General features: G+C 43.5%; 1 protein-coding gene across 3 annotated transcripts; it reads right to left on the bottom strand.

Moving 5' to 3' along the window:
* Positions 1-259: 259 nt before the first annotated feature.
* On the bottom strand, positions 260-27,438 carry LOC148820116 (forkhead box protein N2-like). 3 transcript variants are annotated; one of them, XM_088934235.1, is made up of 6 exons: positions 27,336-27,438; positions 12,694-13,262; positions 9,854-9,978; positions 7,863-7,918; positions 6,699-6,767; positions 260-5,116 (listed from the first exon to the last, which is right to left on the bottom strand). In XM_088934235.1, the coding sequence occupies exons 2-6, from the start codon at positions 13,246-13,248 to the stop codon at positions 4,632-4,634; spliced, it is 1,290 nt and encodes a 429-aa protein (XP_088790361.1). In that variant the 5' UTR covers positions 13,249-13,262; positions 27,336-27,438; the 3' UTR covers positions 260-4,631. The 3 variants fall into 3 exon arrangements, with proteins under 3 accessions (XP_088790361.1, XP_088790360.1, XP_088790362.1); XM_088934234.1 differs by lacking the exon at positions 27,336-27,438 and adding an exon at positions 27,179-27,198; XM_088934236.1 differs by lacking the exon at positions 27,336-27,438 and adding an exon at positions 26,879-26,962.
* Positions 27,439-27,693: the final 255 nt, after the last annotated feature.

A 27,693-nucleotide genomic window follows, 5' to 3' on the forward strand; every position in this document is an offset into this window, starting at 1 on the left:
GGTTGCTGGGTGATATAGCTGCAAGCTTAACCGTCTCAACATTGACTGAAAGGCAAGCAAATATCCTTGTCACTCCCTTCAGAGAATGTACTGACTGGCAACAGCTGTTTACTTGGTAAAAGTGCCCTACTTTTTTATTCCACACCGTCACAAGCCTCAGAGCAGTAGCTGGAAAAACCCGATTTACAAGATAATCAGAGTAAATCACATGAGAACAGAAGCTAAAAAGAGCAAACAAAAAAAACATACAAAACGTGTATAACAAGAACATTTTATTCAGTAATACCATATATAATGCAATTGCATATCTTTGGCGAAAATAAACTTTATAAACATTTTATTAACAGAGGTTAGCATACAAAAACCAAAGGTTTGTCTGTCTAACAGACATGGCAGACAACAGACGCAAACTGATACTGGATTGGCAGCTTTTAATTAAATGTTAAAAAAAATATCAATCTTTGATTAAATTATAGAATAGATTCAAAAGATTCAGTATGCCAACCCTATATCACTTAACCAGCTTCTAATGTCACCTGGCAAATACTGTCAATGACAAAGTCACCCTGGTTCTTCTGGCTAGTTGGCTAGAAAATACTCAAAGCTTACAATACACTGGTATGTACCACCCCCCCACACAAACATGCCTTCAATATCTTTTCACATTGAAGTCCTCTGTGATGAAAAATCCTACAGAATGTTCTTCTATAATCTATAGATTTCTACATTTACATTCATAGGGATATTTCCTATTATGTAAATTAACCCTAGAATCATAATGAATATTCACTGTATGTTCCAAAGATAACCAAACTTTCTACTTTTACCTATGGATTTAAGGCTGGTATCACCTTGCTTAGGCAGTCATTTTCACTGAACTTTTACTGAAATACAGTAACTGAAAGAGCTTAAGCTCAGAAGTCTGTCCAGGATCCTCATTCTCTGATGGCACTACAATCTGATGGATACTTAATACTAACCCTGGAAGCCAAAATCAAGACCTGGGATGTCTCCCCCACCACAAATGTCCTGGCCAGTTTGGTTTAATTGTTCTAATTGAAAGTGGATTTCTAGGTTGGCAGCTTAAGATTGAAGTTGTGCGGTTACACACATTTATCTTTAATTTAAGTACTCATGAGGAACTAACAATGATTATTAAACTTTTCATTTCAAACAGTTTATAAGCAGGTGCACAACCCCAGTCCTGAGGGCTTACATCTCAGACTATCATAAAGGGTCTCTTATACCTCTAGCAGAACGGTGTCAAACTGGTCCAGTTAAGCCTATTACTTTATTAACTGGATAGTTCAGAGTTCAGATAGAAGAAAAACCTGCCGATACTGAGGCCTTCCAGGACTGGACCTGTGCACCTCTGATGTATAAAAGCCATCGTCAATTTTTAAACACGATTTTTGATATCCAGAGTAATGACACAGATAGATACAGCTCTCTTTATAAGGGTTGGTTGGTAAGTTCAAGCAACGCTTTTTCTTTTGACTTTTCAGCAGATCTCCATGACTTCAGTTCACTTCACCTACTTCTGAAGTTATCTAAGTCAGCCAAACAAAAGAGCTCTAGAGGTTGCCCTCGCTTGCCTCTTCTTGTTTTGCGTGGAGCACAAATGGGAGTTTTACAGTTGTGTCTCAGGGTCCCAGTGGTGAACACTGGTGATCTAGTTGGCTAGATTATAACCAGCAGCTGAGAGTCTGATTCCTTTCACTGAAGCAAAATCACGAGCACTGAGATTTCACAGCACGCTTTCTGCATTCTTGACAATACTCATATCCACACCAATTATCACCAAAACTCTTCCAAAGGGGCTTCTGAGATAATCTGGTGACACTGACCCTCCACACATGAACTCAGCAGACATGATGACGTCAAATATAAGGGAATTCCATCACTACATAAACCCGTCCTATATTGATACATTTGAGTGGGTTTGCCATCTTCTTTGACAAGGGTCAGTTTGTAATGAGCTCCACATTTTATATGGGTGGCAACTTCACCTCGAAATGTGAACTGTGGCTAAGGAGACAAACATCTCCCATCTCTACCAAATGTCATCTAACAACCGTTACAGACTTGATGAACAATGTCCGCATGATTCGCACATTTCAATTTATACTTTATCAATCGTTTCCGTCTATACATACAGATCTTTAAAATCCAGGAGAATGGCAAATATAAATATACAAAAGGAAGAGCACCCTAAAAATCATATGAAATTAAAACAACAGCAAATAAAAAACATTTATACATAATGTTATCACCCATCCCACCTCAGTAGAGGTGAAGTATATGGCAGTGAGAATGTCACCGACAGCTCTAATCAGAACACTGTCATATCCGTTCCTCGGAGAGAGGGCCAATCACCCCCTGACACACAGGGGCTCAGTAAGTGCTGCAGTCCTCCCTGTGTGATTAATCACATGTCTTAGCTCAAGCACCGGAGCTGCCAGCTCTTTCTCCGAACACGTTATTCGCCCCTTTCAGCAAAGGGTCAAGGGCAGTATGAGTTATTACAACTTCTGCACCTTCTGTTACCACACTTATGTAACCACTTGGAAAATGTAACAAGGAAGGAAAACAGCTGCAAGGGTGGAGTGGACAGAGGGGTTGGTGGCCTGGGGAGGCCAAGAGGATAAAAGGTACTTCCATTGGGGACCTGGTCAGCTACCAATGGAGTTTCCACATTTGGGTTCCTCTGAGGGACAGGGGTCTACAGGGAAGGGCTATTTCCTAGATCCAAAGCATACATTTTGTTACTCACATTGCTTAAGTACTTCGACCACATTTTCCCTGATTTCCTTTATTTTTCTCAGCATTTCTGTTCAGAACTGACCGTGTAACAGCGTGCTGTCTATACATCGTGCAGGTAGTGCACTTTGTGCCATTACCTCTGGCACCTCAATGACACTATTCCAAAGCCCACGCCAGCTGGCACCTGGGTCTGCATTAAAGCACATGCCGCAGGTGACCTTCAGCTGACAGATTCAGGGCTAGTTTCACCTGACCCTCAAAGAGCGGGGGCAGCTATATGTGTGAGATGCTTGTGCAAAGGAGAGGAGTGACAATCTACTACCTACACTGGGACAGAGTGCAAAAAAGCTTTCACATAAACTGAAAAAATACTGCGGTTTGTCACGATTTGGCATTAGAAATCAAAGAACAACTGTAAAGAAGACATTAGCGCATGTGAACACCGCTGGTTCACCTAGGGAAACCAAAGAAAGAACTGAGGTCTGCCATGCATGTACAGAATCAACCTGTAGGAATGAAGACTTGCCCTGGAACCTTTCATATATTTGCATATATTAGAGGCATCCCAAACACTCGAACTACATGATGGGTAGACAACTAAAAGAAACTTCAGTGCAGATCAACACTCAAGCCATAACTTAACTAACTTAACTTTCAGAATTTTTTGTGAACGGGAGAAATCAACAATTGTTTTTCTGCTTTTGACAGTGTCTTTGTAAGCTCCTGTCACTATCTCTGTGGTACTTCTCATTACACCGGGATCTCTGCGTCTCTTGTCCATGTATCTCGCTCTGCAGCCCACACTCACACACGCACTGTCACACGCGCTCACAAGTCAGAGGGGCCGGCGTGTCGTCACCATAGGGATAGCCACTCCACCTCCAACACACCTTGCATAGGATCTGAGCTGAAATCGTCTGAAAGGCTGCCACGATTAACCTGTTTCAGTTTGCACAAAGAAATATGAAAATGAACAAAAACAATGACAACAAGAGCCACAATAACAGGGTCTGTTTCTGCTGAAGAAGTTGTGGATGGCCCGTTGAATTCTGAACAGTGGCAGACTCGCTCCCAAATGTACTTTCCAAGATCTGTTTTAAACTTCCTGCTTTAGGTTTCAGGTTTTCAGTATCCACACGTCCTTCGGGTTATTTTATTTCTGCTGCCAAGTCCACTTGTTCCTTTTAAGTTCAAACATGAGGCATTTAACTGCTGAAAATGGTTTTGTTAGGAAGCCGAGGTTTAATTGAGGTTTCATCCCGTCTGACAAAGTCCTGCTTCAAGTCAACTCTGCTGCTTCTCTATCATCAGCTCAGACTTTGCATCCACTACCAAACTGCATCTTTCAAAAAAAAAGGAAACCCAAAAATTACAATAAAAAAATAAAACGAGAAGTTTTGGAATAATTATTGCATTTCTCTTTGTCTCATAATTATATAACAAAAGTCTTCTAACAAAAACGATGGCAATTGGCAACTTTTTTTTTCTTTTTTACACCTTGGTAGAAGAAACCGAACTACGACTACAAGATGGATAGGTGTTCCAATTTGTATTTTACATCCATGCACTCATCCTTAGTATAAATATTTTCACTTGTATACGGACAGACTTGAATGGGAAGGAAGCATGCAACTGTCCAATTTCTGAAAACTCCTTTAGGTTTCTGAAGCCTTGAACTGCTCCGACTTCTAAACCAATTAAAGTCGGCAGCGTTTCTGGAGCCGTTTCCAGTAGCAAAAGTCTCAATATGGCTTTGATCTCCTGTGTGAATGATAATATTGCCATGTGGGGGATATTTTGTGTAAAAAAAATGAGATTGATTCACCAAACGTAAGAAAACACCGGGGGGAAGGGAGGAGAGAGGCGCCCTATTTTTTGCTTTTTCTACTCTTGCTCTTGGCTGTGCGTCTGGAGGCATCCAGGCAGGTGCGGATCCCAGCCAGGTGAAGCAACGACCCGGCGGCCTCCTTCAGCTCCTCGTCGATCTCTGGCTTGGCCTCCCTGCGGGCTTTCTTCCCTGGGGGGCCCTTGGCACGGGGCCGGGGGGCACTGCCGCCGCCGCCGCCGCTGCGCTGGGACGCCCCGTACCCGCTGTCCCCCAGCCGCCCCTGCACCTCCTCCGGCTCCTCCGCCAGGTCGGAGTCCTCGTCGCTGTGGAAACCCTCGCTGCCTGCCCGCCGGGCCTGGGAGGCTGGCTGGTAGCCCTCGTCCAGCGAGGAGAGGGAGGAGGTGCTGCAGCGTGAGACACAGCGCTGGAAGGACGCACTGTAGTTGTGGTCCTCCTTGGGGTCGCTGCTGACCACTGCCACCTCTGGCCGAGACAGGTCCATCGGCCGGTCCTGTACCGCTCGGCCTGCAGCAAACAAACACAGGCAAGGTGCGTGTGAGCGCTCGCCGTCTATCAATCCATCACTCTCACTGATGCAATGCTTTCTATCCCTCAAGGAACCCACAGGACCAGAGTAAGGGTTAACAAGTGGCAATCCTTACTGTCCAGGTGTCCATCACAGGTCAAATCAACACACAAGCACTCGGGGGTAATTCAGAGACACCACTGGCTAGCACGTTTTTGGAAGGTGGAAGCAAACTGGAGCAATAGCTGAAAACTACAGGGGTTACATGTAAGCTTCTCAGGGTAGGCACCCCAGTCTGGAATCGAACCCTGGACTCAAGAATTGTGATGTAGCAGCCACACCAACACAAGCTATATGAAATAAAATGGATGGCACCAAAAATAACATATAAAACTTCTCAATCTGTACCAGGCCAAGAAGCAGTTTGAAGTCAACCAGCACAAACAGAAAGCTTGCAAACCCAGTGCAGTAACATTTAACAACTGTGTTTTATTCTCTCTGCCCTTGTTCGGTGTCTATTCACTCCAGAAAGCAGACAGCTATTATCCAAGACAGATTTGTTCATTAACCAAAATCACAAAGAGGTCCACATGAACTATCAAATTAAATATGATCAAATTAACTTTCCATGGTTTCAAAGAGACAGCTAAGCTGAAGACCACAAAATGAAGACAAAATGTTCACATTCTATAGCTCTTTCATTGATATGCCAATAGCCCAGACTGTCTGCAAATAGAAAAAGCTTTAGTTAAAGTAAGCTACATAGTATTATCAGAGACGGTTTCTCTGTAGACAGTATGCAATTCACTGTCAAAAAGAAACCTCTCAAGGGTTTATGCAGTAATATAAAGCAAAAATATTTTCAGAAAAATTAAGAAATAGTCAAGTGACTCCTAGAAAAAAAATCTATGTAAAAATATTTGCTTTGGACTCAAGTCAAATTCAAGATATACACATGATAAAAATCATGTGGAGCACCCTAAATCAGCTTTCACTGTGGATTTGGTCAGGAAGTGAAAACTGGACAGTGCATTTCTCTTTACATTATCTCTCACCTGGACTGCCAGCTATGACAATGCACATGGATAGTCTGGCACAAACTGTAGCCCTTGTAAGCTAAATAGCGGAATACAGACTAGAGCATTAGGGCAATGCTAGAGCAATTACCAGGCTTTCTCTTTATCTCTTCAAGGAACAGACACTGTCAGTGGATTAAAATTACATGACATCCAAATAGAAGCAACATAGACCCCTGTGTGTAATATCTATAACAACTGCAGATCATTCTGGTGAGAAGTACAAGAGTAAATAAAGCTATGGCAGTTAGCATTTAGCATAATCACAGGACAGCTCATTTCGTTCTACATAAATAAATACAAGACAACATCATTCCTGAATAGCACTACATTTTTTAAACTTAAAGAGAATGTACTAGAAACAGCCTTCTAATCCAGTGTGCACCTGAAAATCAGTACTACATTCTTCTGTGGATGCAATGATTTTAACATTCAGGAATATTGTTTATGCTTTCAGAAACAGAGGACAATGCATCTTTAATAGCTACAGTAACAAAGGCCTTACATTCCATTCTGTGCTGCTCTGGGGCTGAATTTAAAAGCATCATGGCTGTGGCAGCATCAATATCAGACTCTGCAAAGACAGGGAGAGAACATGCATTAAAGAATATTTACTGTTAGCTCTTAATAAACTGAAGAGAGCTGCTATTCTGTCATAATCCCCAGCTGTGTTGAGAGCTCTTGGGCCCCACGGAGGACAGAAGAGTATAAATTATTAATCTCTATCTGAAAGAGCGAATATTCTTCACTAACAACACATACACTGGCTGGTGGTGTTTCTGTAGTCAAGGTTACAAAAAGGATAGAGAGAGGGAGAAAGATGGATAGAGTGAAATTCTATACCATAAGGGCTGCTCTGATTGAACTTGGAAACATTGATTATTTGATGGAAGGTGTTGTTATAGTGACATAGGATACATTTTATGAAAAAATATAAAAAATGGATTTAATTGTCACCATATTTAATGTTATCAGTGCACATCCAGTAACTCTGCAGAAAGTATATTACACATTATGTTTGTAGCTGCTCATTTTGAAAACACTGTGCAAACACCATATCTATATGCAAGTTAAAACCAAGCATGTGTGCGAGTCTATTTCAGTTCCCTGGCCAGGTAAATCCTTTGCTATAAGCACAGAGGTCTTCTTAAAAGTGACCTGACATGCCAATGTACTAAATCACACAGCTCGAACTCATTCATCCCAGATTTGGACAGTGTGCATTTATTTAAAAGTGGCTGCCTATGTGGACTGTCCCTTACTGTAAGCTACCAATTCAGTCATTACCTCCTGAGTCTAAAGCTACAGACCTAGTTCTTGTGTTCTACCAGAAGCCCACCTAAAGGTGTATGAATGTATAGGAAGAATACATCCTTCTACATTCTACAACAGAATAACCAGGTCTGTGGTCTCTTATCCACTAAATCTTCTAGCATTACCTTTAACACTATCAATTTAACTTCAAGCGAGATTGAGCACAACTCTGCCCATTTTCAACTACAGCTGGATGAGCAGGAAAAAATAACACATCTCAGGACCAGAAGAATTTAGTAAGGCAAAAATGGCATGTTCCCTTGTTAAGCTTTATCATGTTCAATATCTCAGATGTGCCACGAAGCGACCAGCCTTGTATAGTGATGACAGAGAAATGCGTGTGTTGGGGCCTCACCTTTCAGAGAGCAGCTCTGGTCCTGAGGGATGAGGTGGCGAGGAGGTGAAGATGCACTGCAAGATAAACAGGAAACACAAGCTATAAGGCAGGGTAAAGTTGGGGTAATTGACAAAGATACACACTGGTTCACTGCAGCATCAATTACTTACACTCAGTAATTTATTCAAATCGCTTTTTACAGTTTTTTGGTTATTTGCATGCCCATGAACTTGTAGGCAACCGACAAGACTGTAAATACCCAGATCTGTGCCCACTCTGACAGCAAGCAGTTTTCACCCAGACCTGGTTTCTGAGCAGCAGGCCACAGCCCCACACCCAGGTCCTTCTGCATGAATGGATGAATGAATGCACAAGGGAACACGCCAGCCTCAGCACTGCTCTGTCCCTGCTCTCACACTGCACTGCCTGACACCCGGGAAGCACTATACAGTAGCTCCCTAATTAAGATGCATTTTTGTCTTGTTACATCCTGTCCTTTGAAGACATGTGAAAGAATGTCTCTAAAGCAAATATTCCTGCTTTTTGTAAATTGTAGCAATAACACTTAAAGTACTACAGACAAGAATTAAGTATCTAGTACCTACAGGGTGCTTGTAAAGGTAGCTGGTCTAATTAAAGAGCTATAAAAGGGGAAACTGCAGACTGTGGACCAATGAACTTTGGCACTTGTGTGAATAGGACCATAGAAAAAGCTTCCCCAGGGACAATAACAGTAGTACAGGGCTCAGTGTTCTAACCAACTGCATCCATGATGGCTTGCAGAGATGGAAGGACATGGTAAACAACTATATGACTGCGTTCAGTGTTCACTGTCATTGTCCACATGTTCCCTCTGGTCCTATTTGTGTATGTGCAAATTTACAAAGATCCACACTTTTCCGTCTTTAAGAGTCCCATATATGTTAGAGTTCAAATTTTTGACTCCATCACAGTCAGGAGGGATCTGCATGTCCTCCAGGCTAACAGACCAGTCAGTTTATTCTAATGTGTACAGATATTTGACAGGCAGTCAAACCACAACCCGTAATGTTGCAGATGAGCAGAGTTATTGATACATTTTATGTTAGAGTACTTGATGACTTAAACAATTGCAGCCCTGACTTGTTATACTGCCTTAGGCATAAGCTAGGTGGTTGGGGTCTAACCTACAAGCATCCTGCATACATTAATAGAATGATCAACTGCACTGAGAGCACAATATTAGAGCCTCCTTTACCTGTTGCTCCTCATGCAAGGTTTCTGGGGGAGCACAGTGCAGCATTATTAAATACTGCCACTGTAGCTCTCCCTCTCCCTGCTCCCCATGGTTCACTTCAAATATACAACAGAGACACAGCAATAGGCAGACACCCATGCATTCTAGTAAGCACAGGCTTCAAGTCACACAATACAAGATGGTGACAACATGTATACAGACACCTGCCAAAGACACAGGAAGTCAACCCCAAAGATGTGTCTGTAGAGGCACTGTGCTTCTCCAACCATCAAAAGCAGCTTTGCATTCTCAACCTGGGCACATGTCTCACACTAGAAATACATTTCACACTATTTCTTGCAAAGACCATAATGAGGAAGATCCTACATGTACAAACTGACACGAGTACACTGACGCATTAATACCAATTTACAACAAGACTGACTATTTTGGCAAGTCCTTGGCTACGAACATGAGCAGATAGTAAGGACATTTCCAACACACGGAAACTCTACATGACAAAACATAAACACCTACAGAAAAAAAGATAAAAAAATCTTAAGCTGGGCTCAGACAACATTGCCCAGACAACAGCCAGATATTGTTCTGAAGAAAATGGAGGCACATTTCTACAATACTTACTATTGTTTAAGCTTGTTTTTTTTAAAGAAAACAACATGATTTAGTTACAAAAGGTCACACAGATTTCAGGATACAAAATATCAGACTACTTGTAGGCTGTTTCTAGGTGTTGTTTCTTCATGTCTGAGTCTGTGCTGTGGTGCTGCAGTACCTGGGTGGGGAGGCAGGAGGCGTGCAGAAGGCATGGGCACTGGGAAAGTGCTGCTTCTTCAGGGCCTGGATCAGATTGGGTCGGTATTCCGGGTCCACGCACCACAAGGAGCCCTTCCCATTCGCCTGGAAGAAAAAAGATGGAAATTACGAACTCCCCGACAGCAGGAAAGGGCAGCTGTGCACTGTGAGAGCAGCATGACCTGCGATCTACAGTAACGCTGCTTTGCATCAGTCCGTTCTCCATCTTGGACCATACCAGTGAGGCCTCAGTAGTGGGATTGTTCCACCACCTGGAAGATAAGTTTGAGTGAAGAATGGGTATGGCCAAGACCACAGCCCCTGTGTTTACCTTGCAGCTGCTACCCTTTGCTAGCTTGACTGTCTGGAGGACTATGGGTAGCTGTTGAGTATAGGTAACGCACTGTGAATGCTAAACAAAATCTCCTATTATTACTCCACACAAACTGCATACAAATAAGGGCTATCAGGTGCCTCCTCGTTGGGCAAGAGGGACACGCTCAGACGCAATTTACACACAGAAGGGGCCACAGAGAGAGGGAAATCTGGGTTCACACACAGGACAAGCAGGACAAAAAACAGGCACAGCGCAACAAGCTTGCAAAATAAATGAACACCAGTTTCAGGTACGCTACTGCAGATTAGACTGGAAAAGAAAAGCTGAAAAACAGCTTCTAGTTCTTGTTGAATAACCGCACCAGTGAAGCAGAAATGGCAAGGTTGCAAAAATGGAACAAACTGAAAATGTCTCTGTGCATGTGTAGCACAACCCACTTAAGTTTCCAGCCCAAAGCAAAAAAAAAGACTCACACAATGAGACCATTATGGTGGTAAACAGTACTGGAAATTTCCTTCACTCTTCCTCTCTTACACAGACAGCTGAGCATCCCCTCCGCGTGTACCATCAACCATCACACCACAGGGTCAATTAATCGGTTGAGCTCCTACTGCACTTTATTTTTTTTATAAACGTATATTCAGACCCATACTGAAATAAGCACCCGCTAAATATGCTACTACTGTTTCACATTTCACCAAAACGCTGCTAGTTAGTTCACAAACTAAAATATTCATGTTCTACATGAACATCAAAATTGCGTACTGCACAAAGATTAAGACCAGGTAAAGAGACTACTACATCTAGGCCCACAATGTCACCTACACATATTATATTTAAACAACACAAAAGGGGCTATAAGTAAGTAAATGCAAATATAATTAAAAATATATAATGGCCAGAACATATATCTCACTGTGTTTTGATATTTGGTTTGACTGTGAAAGACAGGAAGCAGGGGGATTGTTGTTTTTTTTTGTTGAGCAATCTGAAAGAGCCCTGCAGATGAAGAGGAATATAACCTTGACTCATATTACCAGCCGCTCATAAACAGGAAGGAGGAAACATCACCATGGCAACAGAAACCAGGCTGTCATCTGACACCAACGCTGCTCAGACACGAGCTGACTGCTGGGAAACTTGCTGCTTTCAAATTAAGGGTAAAAGAGCTGTTCAATTAAACAGCTGTACAAAAATTACTACCCAGGAAGCATGTCAGCTCTTCACTGTACTGGAAGTCACACAGAAAACCAAATGCATTAGCATCCTGGTATAAGATGAATCCTCCAATTACTATTAACTTGAGCAATCTGATCACAGGGAAAGCCCCTGCTCGGGGTTGGCCACTGCTTCACTGTGCTGGATGGAAACCAGCCACACATGAAATACAAACTGATGAATGTCCGAGCCATGGCCTGTGATTTACTGCACACTGGTGACCTGCTGCAGTCTGCCCTGCCTCACACTGTGCCTGCAGTTCATGCTGCAGCAGCTGCAAACACATGGGAGCAGGGGCGATCCTATTTCAGGCAGTTTCACAGATCCGGGCAGAAAACCTCATGGCACTTTACATAACTGAAATCGTTTGTAACATCGGTGTACTGAAATACTGCCGTAGTCATTTTTTTTTAATAAGGAAGTTGACCTTGACAGAATTCCTTTGTTATCGGGAATCACTGAAGTCAGAGGCATGCGACTTATTTTAACACTAAAAGGCATGTGAGACGCAATGGCACCGGATATAGTGGCACAGATGTATCTCCTGCTGTCTGCTGCTGTTCACAGCAGTCACTAATCACTTTCACTTTTATGTTTTAGTTCAGTTTTCAGCTTTCAAAATTACCCACGTTTTCTCCCGGATAAAATATTCAAATGATGAATATTCAGAAAGATTGTTCAGAAAACTATTTATTTTTTGATAAAGGTATATATTACATTTACTTTGTGAATTCAGGAACTGTTTAATAATGTAATACAAAAATATTCATCTAAAATCTATTCAGCACTCTTGATTACATCCAAAACTCTCATTATAGCTCTCAATCACACCGAATAAGCTAAGAAAGCAGCTGCACAGTGCAGTGGTGCCTCTGGACTTTGCAAATCCTTCAGGCAGTAGCAGCCCTGGAGAATGTCCTGAAAGACAGGTGAAACTGCATCTCTTTTGTCTTGAGGTTAGGAGATATCAGATATCTTTAGAACACAAGAGAAAGTTCAAAGGAAGAGCATTTAGGACTGAAAACGGGAACTTGTTATGCAGTTGAGAGTGTCTTGATCAGATCACCTAGCCATTGCACAATCTTTCAGAAAATTACTTAATGACCTTCCCAGATCAATCAGCTACCAGCAACTAAATAACCAACAGAGGCCAGGTGGGCTCCTCTCATTAATGATCTTTCTGATGCTTTGAAATGAGGCACAGAGGTGTTGCTATGAGCTTAGCTAGCAGCCCAATGGATCGGTACTGCGGACTCTCTCCTCACCTTTCCCAGGCTCCTCTCCACCTTGCGGAAGCACTTGTTAAGGGACAGGTTGTGACGCACAGAGTTCTTCCACCCCGTGGGGGCACTCGAGAAGTAGGGGAAGTGCTCTAGGATCCAGCTGTAGATCTCCTTCACGGGCAGACACTTGTTGGGGGACTGCTCGATGGCCATGTAGATGAGCAGGCTGAAGGAGTACGGTGGCTTGGATTTGAGCGAGTCCTTCTCCCTGCCAGCGAGGGAGGAAGATGAAGAGGAGGAGGAGAAGGAGGGAGGTGGCACTCCGTCTCCCTCGATGTCGAAGAGCGGGCTGACGCTGGGCTGAGCCTCGGACCCCAGCGTGAAGTTCTGCAGCAGGTTCTCGTGCAGCCAGTTGAGGTTGGTGAGCTCCTCGTCGTCCCCGGGACCCCGGTCCAGGCTGGTGGCGCGGGGGCTGGCGGCGCTCTCGGCCTCGGGCAGGGTGCCCGTTCCGCAGGGAGCCGGCCGCAGCCCCGCCCGCTCCTGCAGTCCCGGCGTTTCTGCTTTCTTATCTGGAGTCATTCCGATTATCGGACCCATTAAACCAGGGGGCTCTGCAAACACAGAGAAGGAAATTGGCATGCAACAGAGATTTAGTCCACATACTAGACTGTTAATTTCATTGCCTACACTCGGATCCTTTCACAATCCTATTAAGCATGCAGAAGAGAAGCAGCTGTAGACTAGACAGACATAGGGGCCGACAGACCTGCAGAATAAAGCTTCTGATTATAAGAATGGCAGCAGGAGCGCTGCTCAGCCACAGTTCAGATGACACTGCCACACCTTACTGAAGAGTTGTGCTTAAATTACACTGCTCCTCTACAGCTTCACACCGGCACTCAGATTCTGCAAATGCCCATGCACAAAGTTAACTAACGTACAGAACAGTTCGACTCCAGAGGCCGCACATATAAAAACAGAACTCCTCTGCAGAGCTCGTATTAAGGAGCCTAAGTAAAGAATCCCAACCACCTGCTGCAACTCTCCCTGTCTGAGGACTTGATCACGCTCTCAGCTCAGGCTGCTGTCTGATCTCACAGTTGCTCTGACTTGGGATCAAGAGGCACTTCATTTGGCGCGGCTCTCGAAGTTCAAACGAAGGACATCTGAGAAACGTTTAAGTATCTGAGATAATATGCATCCTTCAAAAACCCTCAGAACGACTGACATGAGATATTATAAGAAAACAATGTGGTTGGGAAACGATTGATATACAGAAGAGGAATGCCAACCAGAAGACGTACAAAACGTATGAAGTGAGAATTGAAATCACTTGCAGCTAATTGAAGGCCCATAAAGCATTCAGACACAGCTCTCATGATTCAAATGGAAGGGACAAATCACTGATATTCTTCTCAGTAAATCAGATTTCAACACTGAGCTTTGTGTCAAATTTGAATTATGACTCAACATCTGACTCATAATTTCCACAATGACAAGCCATGTCATTTAAAAAAAAACCCTCAGGATCAGGTCCCATTTCTAAATGTTAATTTCTAAAAGAAACACCCACACTTCGACCTCAGCAGCCCTTCAATTTATTTTCTATTAAAGTCCCCTGAATAGAAGGGATCCTTGTGCCTGCAGTCCAACAGTATTTGTGGTAAATGAGAAGCTATGAAGAGACCGGTGCAAGCTGTAATCGGTTACGTTTTTATCCATTTTTGAAGTCCGCTCAGTTTTCAGCAAAACTGAAATAAAAGTTAATACCTGAAAACGAGGCTGTAACCATGGGAACAGCACGCACCATAACACCACTGTATACAACCGTGACAAATATGCAGAATACAGCAGTTTACATACTAATTACTTTATAGAAGTAGTTATAGAAGTAGCCAACAGCAAGGTAATAGAATAAAGTATTAGACAAACATTTCTAATTGTTTTATGTCTCTTGTGCACTTATTTGCTGCTACAGCTCACTGGAACAGGCAAATCACACCTAAAATATGTCTGAATAGAAATGAAGATTTACCAATGGCGTCCTTTTCTGTACTTTTAACTTAAAAACAGTCTACCTGCTTTTAATACTACTACCAATTAATCCGAGCCTTTTCATCTCTGGACGTCAGTCTAACTTGAAGTGCCAGTCCCAGCTGAGATCACAAAACACAGTAACACTCCCACACGACTGATCACAGCCAGCAGCTGACTTGTGCTGATGAGCAAAGGTGACGGAGAATCCTTCCCTAAGGAATGCCCCCACTCCTTTCCTCCATTCACGGCGATAGTGCATTCCCTTTCCTGCGTCACCTGGGCCGCACCACACCGACATACGAGAACGGCAAGGGGTTGGGGGGGAAAACAACGCAAAATTTGAAAAGCAAATTTCTCTCCAGCCGTCGTCCAGGAAAGGAGAACGGGTGCCGTGTCTAAAGAAAGGCCCACATGGACCGTGTCAACAGAGGAAAACGGCCTCAGCTGCGGCAGTGGGATCCGTGAGCTGCCTGGAGCCCAGCCATGCCACCGCGCAGAGCGCATCTCCACCGCAGGGTCACACAATGCACAGCGGCACTGCCGGCCCACGTGGCCCTGCCCCACATCTCCATGGCAACCGCCTGTCACTTTAACTTAAAAACGGCAAAAGGAGAGAGAAAAATTAAAACCCTGAGAAGTGTATGATAATAATACTATCAGGGCTGTCTCACAGCAAACCAGAGTGAGGGCTGCAGTGGGGGAGGGGAGGAAGCAGGGAACAGCGCTCTGTAACTGGGTCAATCTGAGGCCAGACTGGGAGACTGCAGAATGGACACCGACAGACAGGACGCCCCGAACACATTCAGGCAGTGCGCAGGGAGACACTGGGGTAGGCCTCTTAGCAAGGGCATTTTGAAGTACTCCTTCAAAGTTCAAGGTTGAGCAGCGCACAGGACAGAGGCAGACACACAAATTCATTTTTATTTTGTTGGGCGTATTCATAAAAGTTCATAAACAGGTTAAAGACATAACCAATACAGGGACCACAGTGCACTGGGGAGCACTCTGAGAGGACAGAACATTGTGAGCGTGCACCCGGAAGTTGCTCTTCTAACCCGGGCAGGAAGCAGGAAGAGAAGGACTCCTGTTTTTCTCTTCTAAACAAACAAAAAGGCTCCGATATGACTGTGGCAGGTATCGGGAAGCAAAGCTAACCACAAACAGCAAAAAGCAGTCTCACCCAGCAATGATTCATAGCACTTAGAAAATCAGAGCAATCAAGATGTCATCTACTGAAAGGTTAACCCAGACTCCTCTTGTAGCACAACCAGAAATTCTTTTCTCCACAGAAGGATCATGCCTCTCAGAAAAACTGCAATAAAAAATGTATCTAGGCTTAAAATGCCAACCCCCCAAAATATTACCAGCCTGTTTCATGAAAAGGAGTAAAGTGCTTTAAAATATCACCGAGGAAAGATTAATTTACCTACATAAATACCTAAGACACATGAGATGGATGGATGTTTCTTTATCAAAACGTGAAAGTTGGAACAATAACTACAACAAATCGAACTCCCGGGAGGCTTCAAAGTCTTTCTTTGAGTAGTGTTGAGTTTTTCTTCTGCCCTGGCATGATGAAGATGATTCTCCAGCACAGACATCTCGTTAGACCTACTGTGTGGGTGCTGTACTGCTTCACTGGCTCCAGTCAGTTCAATCTCAGGCTGCCTTCTTCTTCATAGCCATAATAGCCGAGTTTCCAAAAGTCACATATCCAATACTGCGAATATTTCTAACCAGTTCATGTTGATTCATTTTCCCCATTATTAACTATTTGTCTTAAGTAAAACTTTTTTTTTATGTTACTGTTCGGCTTTATATGAACTAACAATAAATGTACAATACTGTTCTAAAAATACATGCTGTAAGAATATATATACCTACGCTTCACAAAGTCAACCATTCAATCAGATACCACCTACAATAACTGGTACACAGAATAGGGAGAACGTGATGATAAGAATTGTAGTGGGAGTTGTGTGTACCTCACTGTAGATAATGCGTCTTAGCTGCCACAGGGAATGTCACACAATACTGAAATGTTTTAGAGTGTTTATATGGCACTTTAATTTTATATCTTACACAAACAAAAGAGCAAGACTAAGCCTCTTCAGGCAGCAGTTTACAGATCGCAGCACTTCAACGTTTTTAAGGTGATATTGTCATTTATCATGTATTATAAACAGGTGATTTAAGCAGCATAGCTATTTAGTATGTCAAAGAGTCATCGCAGGAGAAAAGACATTGCTGGAGCTGTACTGCACAAGGCTGAGAAAGGAAATTTTAAATATTACATGCCATTAAAAATGGTCTCAACCTACATAAAATGCACCCATCCTATAAAAGACACAGATTTACACAAATACTTAAAGGTAAGCTGAGTGCTGTGCTGACACAGCTGTCCATCTGAGACAGGGCTAGTACCATCTCATTTGTGGGCTTAAAAACCATGTGGTTACTAAACAATAGAAAAAAATAACCAGTTAAATTAGAGATTAAGATGTGAACTAATTTTAAAGGTTATGTAACAGCTAACAACAATTGTAGGCCACAGCTTTATACTCTCGCTAGCCAAGAAACTAAGATCTGTCCAATGAGGGGATGGGTAATAAACTCCTGTTCCAACTGGGGTTTCTGCTTGCAGGGGGCCAACGCGGTGTTCAGTGTGTGATTCACAATGTGGAGAGTAGAAAGGATTTGTAAGCTGGGAAACGGTGTGCAGAAACACAACACCTGATACAAAGCAGCAGTGGGAAGCACAGGATCAGTCAACACTCCTCCAGAACCCATTTACAGACACTTGGACATTTTCTGGATACAGTACCGAAGTGTGAAGAGCCGTAGCTCCTATCCTCTTCCCATTTCTCATCTATGAAGACTAAGCATACAGATTATCCACTTATACCCAGCAAGGTGCAAGCTGGGTGGTGGCTCACATTACCAATCCATTCAGCCTAGCATACAGCTCTCAGAATGGGCCAGGCGGAGAGCTTAATTAACCCCAATTACCAACACAAAGCTCACCTGCCTCAGCCTCTCCATCAGCCAGGGCTTTATGGCTAACACACCCATTTCATTGCAAATTACCCAGGCTGGGGGACATTAAAGAGCTCTCGGGCCAACAAAAACACACAGGTGATTTGAATATCTATAGAAAGCAGAGAATTCAACTTCCCACTGAAGTGTTTAATATTGTTACTGGTATTGTTATGCCGAACATCAAAGCCACAGCTCTGAAATGATCAAGTCTTTAATGGCCCACTCCAGGGAAAAAGAAAGGGGATAAATTTAAGCCAAAGTGAAAGCCCAGGTTACTAGTAGTCCATTCCTATGCCTTTCCACAGGTGTCTGCATATTGCTGGAATGTCATTCCAGAGAAACAGAGCACATGATAAGAAATTACTTTAAACAAGTCTTAGTTCTCTGCTACAACTGAACATGGATACTAAACTAAAATGGGTTTCCCCTACTGTTCTTCCCACCATTATACCGCATTTCCCAAAATGCAATGTGATACATATTAAAAGTGGTTAGTATCAGCTCTTGGACTCAGAAGTGTAAAAGATAATGTATTATCTGAGGCAACTGAAAGACATAAAATATCTGGATTTGTGGTACCACTTATTCTGAGCTGCTGCCGGAAAAAAAACAAACAAAACATTTGTAATTTTTTACTGAACATCAAACAGAACCATGGCCCAGTTCAACCCCACCTGCAATGCTGCAGCCCCTGACCTCTAGAGAATGAGGGAGCTCTCCTACAGGAGGAGGCAGAGCCTGGTGTGCTGCGATCAATATCTGCAGCGAAGCGCTGAGACCAGCATTAAAGGGAAAAGTACGAGTGAAGCCTGATCCTCCTCCTCCTCTCCCATCCCATCCCCAGGGCCCTCCAGCACGTCAGAGGAATGGAGTGAACTGGACAGAACATCCGCCGTGGAAAAGCTCTCTTCCCAGACTAGGGTGCACAGCTCATCACATGCGTCTGACACAGTTAGGCTCAAAACTACCCTTCTTGTGAAACCTCTGAAAGCTCTGAAAACACCCGCAGCTAAAATTAAAATTAGAGCTGGCAGACTTTCCAGAAGTTTTCTCACTGAGGTAATGTCAGTGCGAAGGGGGATTACTAAACAATTGAATGTCGTGTGAAACTTCTGACTGAAAAGCACCGAACCCATTCATCCAGATGTAGCTGGTATCAATATCTATGTTTCACTTGCACGTATGGGCTCAAGCGTTTCAGGAGCAAAACGAGAAAAAAAAACATTTGAACAATATGCTGCATCAAGGCGCAATACAGTACAGTCAGAAACATGAAGTGCATTAAGAAAAGCTTTCACACAGGCATCTTAGCTAAAAGTCACTTTCACTATAAAAGCACCAACCTCATCAAACCAGATCACACTATCCTTGGAAAACAGAGATGTGCACCAATACTCTCTGGGCCACACTGAGAAAATCAGAGCCTGATTATAAACACAACAATCCACTATTTGTGACCACTGTGGCTCAGGACCTGTAACAATCAAAACACAGGGCAAAATCAGAACCAATTGTTTTAGTCGTAAATGAAAAACAAGGATCATAGTCAAATATTTCTCTTGTTAACTTCCTGAAAAGTGCGAGAGATGCCCCGTCATAAAATGAAAACCTGTGGTCTGTAAATAGTCGAGTGCACTCGTACCTAGGAATAGTGGGATGTGACTGACAGGAAAGCGCAGTGGTGATAAGCCTTTTTTACTGTGACCAGAGCCAGTTTCAGAACACTGCGCCATGACTGCAACTATACCCGGGCCCAGCCTTGAGGTGGGTTCAGGGATGGATCGTGTGGGATGATCTTTAGCCCTGACTAACTCACTGACCCCTCCACCCCTCCAGAAAGTGGGGCTACATTAACCACTTCAACCAGAGCCCACGGAAATGTAACACCAGCTCTGAAGTGATTAACGGGGATTGGGAAGCGGGAGCTGTTCACACTGGCCATGTGCTGCAGCCTGAACACTGTCTGTTCCCGTTCTGCAGTCCAGGGTCTGTATCAGTGCACTGTTTCTCCCGGTCAAGTCTCGAAAGCAGCGCAGGTCTCTTGTCCTCGGGTGGGGAGGCTTGCCATCTGTTTGCGCGGGAGTTTCCAAACTTTTGCGCACCGCTGCCTGTAAATAACCACCGTGAGGCAGGGGTGGAGCCCCCGTGAATTATACATTAGAGCAAGTGTTAGCGGTTAGGGATTGAAAAGCATGCCATTTGATGCATCGCGGATTGCTAGTGGCGCGCTCGCTCACGCCCCACACGCCACACGCCACGTGGGCGCTGCGCAAACAAGCTGCTGGCAGGCTCACCGGCTCCTGTTGCGAGCAATCTGCACTCTTCCTCTCCACGGCCTGCGTCTGTCTGCCGCACGCGAGCCCACGGCGTGAGCAGCGAACGTGAAGAAAGCACTCCAGCGCTGAGAGAGACAGGGGGGCTCTTGCTGAATTCTGCAAACCTTTAGGCTTCCCCTATGTGGCCAAAAAGTCACGAACACCCAGACCGTGCAAAGAAATGCACCACTGGGCTTGAGTCAAAACCCAAAAAACACATATCATGAAATCAGTGCTACCTAACCCATTCTAGAAACATGAGGCCGTACCAGCTTCACGTTCAACTCTGGATGTATAAAGATGCCAGTAAGTTTTTCGACAATTGTCTTAGTATCCGAGCCCTATAAGCATATTTCTTTTCTCAGCCTTCTGAAATTATATTAACTTTGAGCGCCAGTACTGACTCCCGAGTTGCATGCTTTGTCACATTTCCAAAAACAAACGTAGTGTGTCAGACACAGTGAAACTGCAAGCGGAGACATTCTGACAGCCAGACAGCAAGGTCACGCGGATTTGTTTGGAAAAATGGGGGAAAAGCAAAGAAAACTGAACAAAACAAAATAACCTGTTTTACTTTGGTGTTTTTGAACCCTGAGACGGAAGAAATGATACCTGTATGACAGTAATTAATTCATCGAACACTAGTTAACAAAGGCACACAACTCTGATTTTAAGCTAAAATCAGGCGGGGGATTGCAAAACATTATCCATTTTGTGAAAAGAGGGATTTTTTAAATATATAGGTTTTCAGTCTTATTTCTATGTGATAAACAGAAAATGAAAACAATAGGACCAAGGTGTGCAGAAGTCATATTTCCAAAAAAAACAGAATTATCAATGAGTCCCACTAACTCAGGCTAGAATTGCAGAGATATTTGCGAGAAATGTTTTAATGGAATTAAAATTGTGAATTATCCTATCATAAGCAAATGTTTTTTTTTACCCCTGACATGCAGACCTAAACAGACATGGAACCTTTGGTACACAGACTTCCCAACTTCCCGAGAAATCGAAGGCACAGGATAAACAGGGTAAACACTGACTAAGTAAACGTTTTTGGACAAGCCTGCTGTTTTATGTTTCAAATCCAAATACTGAAGCTTTTCTGCTGAAAATTCAAGAACACGTGAGGTGTTTTGTAGCAACTGTAGCAGAGAATAAAATGAGTGATTAAGTGAAATAAAATGACTAAGAGTGGGAGAACCTCAGGCAGTAGTGTGGAGTAGTGGTTAGGGCTGTGGACTCATAACTGGAAGGTTGTGAGTTCAAATCCTGGGCAGGGAATGCTGTTTGCACCCTCACACCAGGCACATCACTCAAAATTGCTTGAGTAAAAAGCTCAGCTGTATAAATGGGTATAAACATGAGCTGATCTGTGCAAAAGAATTCAAATAAATTAGGGATAATAAACTCAAAGAGCTGGGCATATTTGCGTCTGAGGAAAATACATAAAGAATCTCTCCGTGAGACGGTTTGACAGTACTGACTGTGGAGGAACCTGCTCTATATGCTCTCAGTCACTGATCACCCAGGCAGAGAGGTGATATGATCTGCACCGAAAGTACCTGAGGGGAACATAATTTTGAACAGTGAGCACTTCATGTTGAACACAGACAGAAAACATTTGATTTCACTAAAATGCTCAAATTCACCATTGAATACCAGCTCTTGTTATTAAGTGTGAATGCTATAAATAAACTTCACCTGAGAACAAGATGTAAAATTTTTAGCTGAATTCAATAAAATTTCAGGGTATTTGAATTACATATAGACTACAAAATGAGAGTTCCCTCTCATACTAACAAGTTTTTTTTTTAGTTTAGACTGTTGTACAAAAAATAAGAAAAAAAGGTGTTTAACACCCATTTAATTCAGTTTCCTCTTTGCAAAACCCAAAGCCTCTTCGTTTGAAAGCAGAGCTCAGAAAAACACAACTATAAAACAAAAAACACACGTATTAAAAAATCTATATGCAACACACCATAAGAATCCCTTTGTGTTGGCCTGTATGTCAATATACAGTGTGTTGTGTGACAACTGCTTGAGCACATGTAGGACGTGCCAAGAAGGACATGCCTGTCATATCCTGAACTGTCTGATCGTCTGTCAGTCCTCCACTGCCCAAAGCCTGCTTTACTGTAACACTGCCATCTTAATTAAACAAACCTCGTTTATTTAGCCAGGAGTGTCCCACACAAAGCTCTATTGTTTCCCTGACACTAGGAGTTGGCAGACCTCTTTTCTCAATTAAGGCCAGGGACCATTAGCATCCTTTTCAACACAAAGAAGACTCTAATGGCACACCATTAACTGAAAGGGACTTTAAATCCCTATCCACAAAAAAGGGGGGGGGGCCTGGAAAGACTTTAGCACAATGATTCTGACCAATTATCACCGAAACCCAAAACCACGCAGCTTAGTGGCAGTCAGTAGGGGTCAGTGTGTGGAGCTGTATTCACTCCCTTGTCATTCATCTGCGAGGAGCCCTGGGTCCCCCCTCATGGTACACAGTTCCACTCCATCTCCGAGTAAAGAGGGGGAGGGCTAGAGGGAGGCTCCAAGGCCAGATAGGAGCTCACATTTGCAACCCAAATTCAGAGCAGCCACCTATATTTGATTACCACGCTCTGATGTCACGTATCCAAGACAACTAAAGCATTATGGTCTCCTGGGGATAGCCGCCTCCTGGTCACAGCTTTAGGCACAAATAAAAGTGAGGGGGAAAGCGAGCACGAGATGTGTTGTCTCCAGATGAAAAATGTGTGCAGCTGGAGTCATTATGAAAAAGCACAGTCAGAAAACAAAGGCCATATAATTATTTAGCAAGCATGGAGACGCGGCAAGCATGCGGGAAAAGGGAAGACTCGAGCTATTCAATTCAAACCACCAACCAGGCTTTCTTATGGATCAGAACCAACCTCCTCACAGTTTCAGCACAGCCCCGGGAGGGAATAACAAAGGGAAAAGAAGCCCATGAGAATGTTTTCGCTGCATTAAAATAAGCTAAATATGCACCCAGTGGTCTAGCTCCTAAATGATAGTGCAGTGCCTTTCTAAAAACAGCCATCTTCATCTATTTTTAGCACCTTCCGCAAAGCGGAAAGATAAAATGACAGGAATTTCAAAATAAAATATTCCCAGCCCAGCATTTAAAACAGACAACCTCTACAGCAAGGACCTGTTTTGCTCAGCCATTTAGCTGATGAGCACAGGAGATGTTAACAACAGGAGAAGCCAGCAGGAAAAGTCCTGAAGAGTCAGCAGGTCACACATTCACTCTGTCCCTCTGTGGTGGAGATGACCTCCCAGTAAAATCTCTAATTATTCTCTGGAAATCCTCACTCCTCACTTGAGTCTTAATCGGTATAAGCAAATGTGTGGAAAATGAGCAATATACCCCTGGATCTCAAGGGGAACGTGTGCTGTTTATGGTAATTTAACAAACATCTTCCTTCATTTAAAACACATCTGGTACAGATTGGTCAAGCTCTGTGTGACTAAAGCTCAATTAGCAAGACAGTCTGTGGTTTCCAAAAAAACAAAATCTAAATATTTTAACTGGGCAAACCTAGTATCAAAAACCTTCCAAGCATCTGTAAAGTAACACACAAGGTCTCATTTCACTGATTGTCCATATAAACTAGAAATTCACACCACCTTAACCATGTTGACAAAACAAACTGGTTTTCTTTTTTTAGAAAGCCCAAAAACATATGTTGTTTAAGATGTGTCCCACAGATCTTTCACAACAGTTTACCAGATATCAAGGAACTACAAACAAACAAGAGACAAAATTAAAACTCAGTCCAGGTTCTGCTGAATAGGGTCTAGTTGCTTGTGCTCTTTTTTAAGAGAGGAAAAAAAAACACACCAGTTTATGCCTAAAATCGATATGAGAAATGATGTTTCGTTTTGCAAAGTTCCCCTTTTCAAAGAATTAAAGCCATAATGACAAATCACACACTTTGTAGCTGGTATTTTCACAGTTTTACCATGAAGGAAGATGTGATTTGCATAATCTGCTATGAAGAGAGTATGGGAGCCAGACCATTTACACAATTAAAGTGGCTTCAACTACAGTTTTTATACCATCTTGGAGAACCAACCAAAAAAAAAAACGGATCCAAAAATGACAAAAATTACACAACAGCCAAAGCGCTCACAAAAAAGTACGTTTTCACTTAATTTTAATTTGTGTGCCATATGACAATGAATGAATCTGCTTACAGTGCTAAAAACTTACTTTGCTAAATACAATACAGCTGAATTCATTCGGGCCAGCATCAGCAAAAAGAGCATAACTTACATGGCATGTTTTATTTTTAGTATTGGGACAAACTCGGATAAAGCACACATTTTGTTCCTATCTCTGCAGCGGCTAACATTTTAACTTTCACTGGTACACACCTTAAATAAAATAATTGACTGTTACACAAGGGCACACACACCGGACAGTAACCAACTCCCCTGATGGTTGAAATGAAAAGCCATTCTAGTCTATATAGCATTCTCAGAGACCGGATTCCATGTAATTAAAAGACAGGTTGTTATATTTTCTGGCTTCTTTGTTTTTATTTATCTACGTAGGTGCCAGCAAACAGCATCTGCTAGACCAACTGGGTGACTGAGCACACCTGATGCACAGAAACTTCAACAGAATAAAGTGCAAACCAGTCTTACAGTCCAGTTCAAAGGTATTCCAGTAACCGTCTTTACGCAAACATGAGAGTAAAGAGACAGGAGAATCCGATATTGATGCAATTCTTCGAAAAGACACTAAAACCACTGGTAACAGCCATGCGTGGCAATGAAAGTCTGCCAATGTGCACAGGCCATCTACCACACAGCTCAGAGAGAAACACTTTGATTGGAATGCATTGCAGATCTGGGACATGCTTTTGCTGTAACCTACTACATCATGTGTTCAGAGATTACCCACTTCCAGAGCTAAAGATCAACCTTTGCACTGCTTTTGTGGGATCACAGGGCCTGTCGGCTAAAACCTTCACTACACTTCTGCAAAAGACAAGAAAAATAAACCGAAAGTAAGCCGATTAAACTTCACCGTAATAAACAGCCCGTTGATGCATGATAGTGGTTGTTCACGTACTTTCCCGAACAGACAAGACAAAATAACGGGATGATATCATCTTGTTACAGGACAGAGGCTGTGGTGGACAAATTTGTTGGAATGTGGTCAGATCCGCACTCCGAACTGTCTCAGTCAGTGTGACACATGGGGACATACTGAAAGGTACAATAAGTGACGCGATCGGGAAAATGTCGGAAAAAAGCCCCTGGAATCCTCACTGTAGCAGGACTGGGTGCACCATCAATTCTTGTTGTAAACGAGCAATTAAGGGACGCCCAGTAGACTTTCCGAGTTATTCTCGTCTTTTAGTTTATGGCTATTTCCATACAAGTTCAACGAAAACGCAATGCCAACGGGGGAAAGCAGACTTCGATCCCTGCTGCCGCTGGCTCTCAGACCCTCACCGGGGCTTGCTGATCTTCGCACGCAAATCGAAAATCCATTGTTTGGGAGGGGGGGGAGAAGGCAGCGTCTACCCGTCTAGACTACTCCGTGTTGTGTTTATTCGAGAAAAAGGCTCAAATTGAAAACACTACGCTGAGATGTGCGCCAGTGCTAAGTATAGAATCGTGTGGGATTCCTCAGCTCCGCACGGCAGGAGCTCTTGCTCTGTGTCTGGCACGGCGCCCTGCGTTTTTTTTTTTAAGCAGGGTGCATGGGCGAAAAACAAGAGCACCGTCAAACCAGAAACACACCTCATGTGACGAGCTCGACGGAGAGAAGTTGTCGGTGCAGCCCTTCCCGAAACCTTTTCTAGCTACCTCAGCGCTCGGCTCGGCTCCCCCTGACCACGTGTCTCTTGTCACTCAGCGATACAATCTATCACCCGATTCACCGGAAACAATGCGCACGGCTCCCTCCTTATACCCATGTTATCTTTATTATATTTCAATGTGAGACAAAAGTTAAAGCTGTGCGTTCCGGAACGGCCACGCCGAAGACGTGAGCACGCGAACGACTGGTTTGCCCACGCGGCACAGCTGCCCTACATTCGAGCCGAAGCGAGCGTTTCCTGATTCACGTAACGTTTGAGAATATGCTGGTTAGCATTGCGAGCATTTCAAATATGAAGTGCATTCAGCTCGGCTAGTCCTCCAAGAAAAGTCTCCCAAATAAATACAATGCGAAGTCCGACCCTGCCAGGACTTCTCGGAATAGCACGACTCGTTTCAGGAACACGATAAGGGCTCGCTGAGACGAAACGCATTCAATGACCCTGCCTTCTGTTTTGTGGATATACAATCTATCTACACAGTCCATTCTTGGGTAAGGAAGGGGATTAGATATAAACGATCCTTTGTGTTTTGTATTACTGGTTCACAATAATACAGTACACTAACAAAAGAACGCTAAGACAGAGGCGTTTCAACTATCTCCCCAACAATGTTGCGTAAACATGTCAAATCCGTCAACTTTATTTCTTCCAATACACCACATTAACTTGCTCTGACCGGGACCGAAGTTAAACCAAATCGAAGCCCAACTCGGAGAACGAAATAACTTACACACACCACACACATTTTTCTTTAAAAATAAAAAAAACGGGACCACAGAAGTGGGGAGTCAGTGTCCCTCCAAATCCTACCATACGTCCTTAAAAGATATATGGAGGGGAAATAAATATTCACCGCGTCACGTTATTAATTAATATAACCCATTTTCTCTTCAGTGCACAGGATAAAGAGGGAGAACTACCCAAAAGGCATTGTTAAGCGTAAAAAAACGAATTCACGTTTGTACTTACATGCATGCACGCTGTGCCTGTTTAGCAATATGGCAGTGAATCTGTATACAGTATGTGCATATAGATGCCTGTCTCTCTCACTGTGTCAGAGATCAGCAGCTGCTTCCTCCATCCACGCAGCGCAGAAATCACACCGCACGGCAACGCTACCAAACCCCCTGCCGTCGCCACGGCAACAAGGCTACTTCAGCCAATCACGCCCCCTCCCCTCCGACGTCCCCTGGCAACTGCCGCAGCGCAGCAACATTTTTAGAAAAGCGCAAGCAACTGCGACCCCTTCCGTACGCCATTTGGGCTCACCGAGCATCTGGCCTTCAAGGGAGAAACGGCCGGCAGTGTAGAAACGGAATGGCGTCAGTTTCAAATCCTGTCCTACACTAAGAACCCCAGCTAGGTAAGGCAGCGCAGAGAACCCGTTTTCATTCAGTAACTTTTCACTTGAGATGCCGTCCTTCACCTTGTATTCTCTTTTTAGTCTGTACTGAACTCGCACGCTGCAAATGCGTGCGGCGCCGGCAAGGATGGAGCGATGTAGCAGAACACGCTCCGCTTCCCGCGGAGGGAGTGAACCCGGCAAGGGAATGGCGGCGCGTGGCAGAATAGAGGCCAATCGAAAGGTGGGATTTAGAATTCGTGTGCGTCATTTTGGCGGGGAAGTCCTGCCGGCGGGTCTTTGAGCCGTGCGGTCTAGGAAGCGGATGATAGAAGAAGTTAATCTGAGACAATGTCGAGCAGTTCACTTATACAACGCATCTTAAAGAAGAGCCTGATGTGTAATGTGCTCGAGTTTATTTAAGATCAATTTCGCCATGTCA

The sequence above is a fragment of the Atractosteus spatula genome, chromosome 15 (assembly GCF_055471065.1).
Source record: "Atractosteus spatula isolate fAtrSpa1 chromosome 15, fAtrSpa1.hap1, whole genome shotgun sequence".
NCBI classification, from domain to species: Eukaryota; Metazoa; Chordata; class Actinopteri; order Semionotiformes; family Lepisosteidae; genus Atractosteus; species Atractosteus spatula.